General features: G+C 31.4%; 1 protein-coding gene across 1 annotated transcript; it reads left to right on the top strand.

The window, feature by feature from the left end:
- Positions 1-2,407: 2,407 nt before the first annotated feature.
- On the top strand, positions 2,408-3,409 carry LOC131174753 (serine/arginine-rich splicing factor SC35-like). The gene is made up of 4 exons (XM_058138651.1): positions 2,408-2,559; positions 2,657-2,735; positions 2,814-2,893; positions 2,990-3,409. Exons 1-4 carry the CDS (start codon positions 2,484-2,486, stop codon positions 3,058-3,060), a joined length of 306 nt encoding a protein of 101 aa, XP_057994634.1. The 5' UTR covers positions 2,408-2,483; the 3' UTR covers positions 3,061-3,409.
- The last annotated feature ends 2,584 nt before the right edge of the window (positions 3,410-5,993 follow it).

Raw genomic sequence — 5,993 nt, 5'->3', positions numbered from 1 at the left:
AATTAGGTGTGAATTATTGGTTTGGCTTAAATTTTACCTGCAATTTATCCCCTTCCCAAATCTGTTGGTTTTGGGTAACTATCATCATCTTAAGCTTTCCATTTCTCATTGAAAAGAGATAACGCACATTAGTTGTTGAAAAATAAGTAAATAACAACACAACTTGATTTTTGCCCACCATGGTATTAAATGCTGAGGCATATATCAACATCCTAGGGCCTGTCTATGCATGTTAATTACTATTAATTTGACCAGACCACCGACTCTTTATTTCAACAACTATGATTTTTGGACTTTGAACATGATGTTTTCTTTTACGTAATGCTACCGTTCTTCTACTCTTTAGCCAGCTAGCTTCTGATTAAACCATTTATATTTTTTCAAGTTCCCTAGGGGCGTTCACTTGCATACCATTCTAATGTTTTTGACTTTAATTACACATGCGTTTATATATCGGTATCTCAAGTTTACGTGTTTGAGCTTCTGTTTATTATTATTATTATTTTTTTTTTTAAATATAAGGATAATTTTGTAATTCTCATAATTTTATAATTCAATTTTATTTTTTAATATTAATTTTTAGATTTTAAAATTAATTAAGAATTGAAACTCTAACACTATCTTTTTAAAAAATCGAAATAAAAAATATCAATACCCAGGCCAAGGACTCAATATAAAAATAAAACACCTCAAGTGCACATTTTGAGACCCTGAACAACACTCTGAAAAGAGCGACGAAGCCCAACCCACAACCCATCAGAACTCAAAACTGACTAGTTGTCTACCTGGCCCATATCCCAATCAAGGACCTTTTCAAAGTTTCAACTTTCAAGAGCATGAGTCAAGCCCGTCTTCACGCCAACAAAATCCTAATTAAAAAAAAAAAAATCATTTCGATGGGATTGAGCTCCCAGCAAAGCGGCAAAGGGACACCCCAACTTCTCATTCATTTTTACCATTCAACCGGTTCCTGTTTGATTTAACTGTTAATTATAATTAATAATTATTAATATTAATTAATAATTGATAATTAGTGAAAATTATATTTAATTATTATTATTATATGTAAAATTATTAATGAGAGTATATATTATATAATTTATTTTATTATAAAAATAAGTATAAAATTATATATATTTATTATATTATTTTATTATTAAATTAAATATATAATTATTAATTTAATATATTATATTATTTATTATATTGTTAAAATAAATATATGATTATTAATTTATTATATTATATTATTTATTTTATTATTGAAATAAAAAATAATTAAATTCTTTAAAAAATTATTATATAACTTTAAAAATATAGTTATAAACAATAAAGTAATTATTATTATTAATAAAGACAAAATTTGTAATTAAATTTAAGTTTTTAGACATAAAATATGTATTTTTTATAATAAATAAATATTTTATATTTTATATTATTAATAAAAATATTTTAATAAAGTTGTAATAATTTAATTAAGATGTTAAAATTATAAATAAAAAAAATTAAAGCATTAATAATATTAATTTTCGAGTTAAATAAAAAAAGATAATATAGTCTAAATAAAAAATAAATCAAATCAGTTACCATTTGACAAGAAATTACTTTAAAAAAAGAGCTGATTCAAACTGCAGTTGATAAATATAATATTAATTACTAATCGATTATCAATTCTAATTTTTTTAAATTTATTAAATAATTCAATTCATCTATTTAGGTATCTATTAATTATTAATTTCACCTAATAAGTAAATTAAATACCCTATCAATCACCCAGAAGACTCGCACAACATGAATGTGAGCTCTACCAAAATTGTTTAAAACTTGTCATGGTATTCTACCTATATAAACAACTGTTTCTACAATAACAGCGAATTCAATTTCATATATTCAGCAAATTTCGCCTACACCTGCGTCAGTACTCACTCTGTGTACTTGGAATACAGAGGAATTCCCTTCGTCTCCGGTGAGAAAAGTGCAACAAATATGGTCATCATGTAGGAAAATACTATATTTGCAGTGACATAGCACGGTCAAGAATGTTTTTGATGGTGCGGTGGCGAAATTTTTTTAGTGCTTGATTTGATGAAATTATATCTATATGAGTTTGAGAAGCACATAATTAGATTTGAAATAAATTTTCATTTAAAAATAAACAGGAAGAATAATTTTATAATATAATCACTGTTAATATGTCGGAACGAAACATTTTCCCTACAAACAAACGGTCTTTTTTTTTTCGTTTTTTTTTTTAATCGAAAAACAAACGGTCGTTAATGGTAGGGAAATCCATAAACGAATCTTCGAGGGCAATCCACATAATTTCAAAACCAAAACAAGGGCATTTCCGTCAAAACAAAAATCCATAAAGGCGCCAATCCATCTTTCCCACCTCAATTTCAAAACCCTAGTGCCAGCCCCCACTTCCTTTCTCCGTCTCTCTCTCTCTCACGCACAGAACACTTTATCAATAGCGGAACGAAATGTCACATTTTGGGAGATCGGGTCCTCCAGATATCAGAGATACCTACTCTCTTCTCGTACTCAACATCACTTTCCGTATTTAGCTTTCTACCCTCTTCAATTTTACACTGTGAATACATATCTGTTGTGTTTTCTCCGACAATTTGAATCCTCTTGGCTCCTTCTATCCTAGGAACGACTGCAGATGATCTTTTCCCGCTCTTCGACAAGTATGGCAAGGTCGTGGACATCTTCATCCCTCGTAATCGAAGGTATATATACACACTTGACACTTTTCTTATGCGTTTGTGTATGTCGTCGAATTCTTAATGTGATTTTGTTATGTATAGGACTGGAGATTCTAGGGGTTTTCCATTTGTGAGGTTTAAATACGAGGATGAGGCGCGAAAGGCCGTGGACAAGCTTGATGGTGAGCTTTAGTTTCAAGTTATTGTGCTCAAAATTGTGTGGTTTTATTTATTTATTTATTCATTTCTCATTATTAATTTCGAATTTTGCTTTTCAGGGAGAGTTGTGGATGGAAGAGAGATTATGGTTCAATTTGCAAATTATGGCCCAAATGCCGAGCAAATGTGAGTGGTTAAGTTGGAATGTGGATCCTTTTTTTGTCGTTGTTTTATGGGTTTTCTTATATGATTACTTTACAGTTGCTAAAGTGAGCAACTTAATCTAATTTTACACAGGCCAACTCATATAAGTTAAAGCTCCTTGGCTTGCATATGAAATTATGATTTCTGGAATGGATGATTGTGTTTCTGTAGTTTGGCTGTTAACCTATACTGGAATTTGTATCAATTAAACCTCGTTTGAAAGAGCTACAAAATTGGACTAAGAATATAATCGTCTTGTTCATTGATCGTACTTTATTTCCACATTTCGTTTAATTTACTTCAATCTATGTTAGCTGGAAACTCATATTTTGTTTTTGCTCCCTCTACAACATGTTGTTTTTCAGTTGTGTGTGTGTGTTTAGGTTATCAGCGCTAAGGGGACCTGGAGCTTAGGCACAAAGAGTAGGCGCCCACCTTAGCGAGGTAAGATGCAAAATTAAAAAAAAAATCATAAAAAAAATTATATTATAAGTACTATAAATCTAATTAAGATAATATTAATCACATATAAAAGTATATATGATATATCATTTATTTCATTACTTAAATGAGTAATGAAATTACATTCATGGGTAAAAATTATCATTAAAATGCATAATATGAATTTATTTTTAATCAAATATAATATTAAAATGATAATTTTAATTTTTACTATATATTTAATTTAATAATATCTTACTAAACATAACTTATATGAGAAAGGCAGTTAGTCAAGTAAGAGCACATGCCTTTGAAAAGTTATATGAGAAACTTGGAATTAAAGAAGGGGGAAAAGATATTTATAGATTAGCAAGGAGGAGAGAAAGGAAATGTCAAGATCTCAATCAAGTTAGATGCATTAAGGATAAAGAAGGAAAAGTGTTGGTGAAAGATGATGACATTAAAGAAAGATGAAGAAATTATTTTAATGATCTCTTTAATAATAGTCAAAATGGTAATAGCTTGAATGTAGACTATAGAACAATAGAAAAGAATGTGAATTATATTTAGAAGGATTAGATTTTTAGAAGTAAAGTAAGCACTTAAGAGAATGAAAGTGGGTAAAGCCTGTGGACTCGATGGAATACCAATTGAAGTGTGGAAGTGTATACCATGTAGAAAGAGATAATTCTCCTTAATTTCAATTAATCTGTACATGGGTATATATATATATAATTGATTCCTATAATTGTGTTCTACTAATTAGGAAGAAATCCTAAATAAGAAATCCTAAATAGTAATACAGAATACAGAATATACAGAGAAATAATATAGTGATTGACTTTCCATAACACTTCCCCTCAAGTTGGAGCATAGATGTTAATCATGCCAACTTGTTACAAATGTAGTCAATCTTAGCTCCATTCAGAGCTTTTGTGAAAATATCTCATAACTGCTCTCTAGTTTTGATGTGTCCTGTTGAGATGATCTGTTGTTGAATCTTTTTATGAATAAAGTGACAATCAATCTCAATATGTTTGGTCCGCTCATGAAACACCGGATTAGAAGCAATATAGAGAGCAGCTTGATTATCACACCACAATTTCGCAGGCAGGGAGGTCTTAAAACCTGTCTCATCTAGTAATTGAAGTATCCACATTATCTCACATACTGATTGTGACATGGCTCTGTATTCGGATTCAGCACTAACTCAAGAAATTACACTCTACTTATTGCTTCTCTAAGACACCAAATTTCCTCCAACAAAAAAGCAATATCCAATAGTTGATCTCCTGTCAATCTTAGATCTAGCCCAGTCGACATATGAAAAACATTCAATATTCAAATGCCCATGATTACCATATAGCAAACCTCTTCCTAGAGCGCCCTTCAGATAACACAAGATTTGTCCCAAGGCTTCCCAATGAGCGACAGTTGGGGAAGACATAAACTGACTTACCATACTAACGGCATAAGCAATGTCAGGAAGAGTGACTGTAAGGTAGTTCAATTTTCCTACCAATCTCCTGTATCTCTCTGGATCTTCAAACAACTCACTATCCCCTGCTAACAGTTGTAAAGTTGGAGTCATTGATGCACTACAAGGCTTAGCACCTAATTTTTCTGTTTCTGTCAATAGATCGAGGATATATTTTCTTTGAAACAAGAAAATACCCTTCTTACTTTTCATAACTTCGATACCCAAGAAATACTTTAATAATCCCAAGTCTTTATTCTGAAACTGGGTTTGGAGGAAGGTTTTAAGAGATAAAATACCTGCAGAGTCACTTCCAGTGATGACAATATCATTCACATAGACTACCAAGAGAATTAGACCAGCCTCAGATTGCCTATAAAATACTGACTGATCACACTTACTCTTTTACATACCAAATTCTTGTACTGCTTCACTGAATCTCCCAAACCATGCCCTAGGACTTTGTTTCAAGCCATAGAGAGACTTCCGAAGCCTACAAACTTTACCCAACTCCCCCTGAGCAACAAACCCAGGTGGTTGCTCCATATACACCTCCTTCTGAAGATCACCATGAAGGAAAGCATTTTTGATATCCAATTGATGCAGGGGCCAATCATATGTAGCTGTTAAAGAGATAAACAAGTGAATAGAAGTAATTTTAGCTACAAAAGGAAAAGTGTCAGAGTAATCAACCCCATATGTTTGAGCATATCCTTTTGCTACAAGGAGTGCTTTTAACCTAGCCATAGAACCATCAGGATTTACCTTTACTATAAATACCCATTTGCAACCAATAGCTTTCTTACTAGTGGGCAAAGGCAACAGTTCCCATGTACCATTAGCATCTAAAGCCTCCATTTCCTCTTTCATAGCAGCACACCAGCCAGGATGAGACAGTGTCTCACCAACAGTATTAGGGATAGGAGCAGAGTCTAAAGAAGTAATAAAACACCAAGAACAAGAAGACAATTGATTATAAGAAACAAAAGAAGAGATAGGGT

The sequence above is a fragment of the Hevea brasiliensis genome, chromosome 16, assembly GCF_030052815.1.
Source record: "Hevea brasiliensis isolate MT/VB/25A 57/8 chromosome 16, ASM3005281v1, whole genome shotgun sequence".
Lineage (NCBI taxonomy): Eukaryota > Viridiplantae > Streptophyta > Magnoliopsida > Malpighiales > Euphorbiaceae > Hevea > Hevea brasiliensis.
The sequence above is the reverse complement of the archived record's forward strand: the minus strand, read 5'-3'. Positions and strand labels throughout refer to the sequence as shown.

What these genes read in the sequence shown, in the direction of transcription:
- LOC131174753 (XM_058138651.1), top strand. Translation starts at nt 2,484, where the DNA reads ATGTCACATTTTGGGAGATCGGGTCCTCCAGATATCAGAGATACCTAC. An exon ending in CGTACTCAACATCACTTTCC is followed by an intron (nt 2,560 to 2,656) that starts GTATTTAGCTTT and finishes CTTCTATCCTAG; the next exon opens with GAACGACTGCAGATGATCTT. An exon ending in TTCATCCCTCGTAATCGAAG is followed by an intron (nt 2,736 to 2,813) that starts GTATATATACAC and finishes TGTTATGTATAG; the next exon opens with GACTGGAGATTCTAGGGGTT.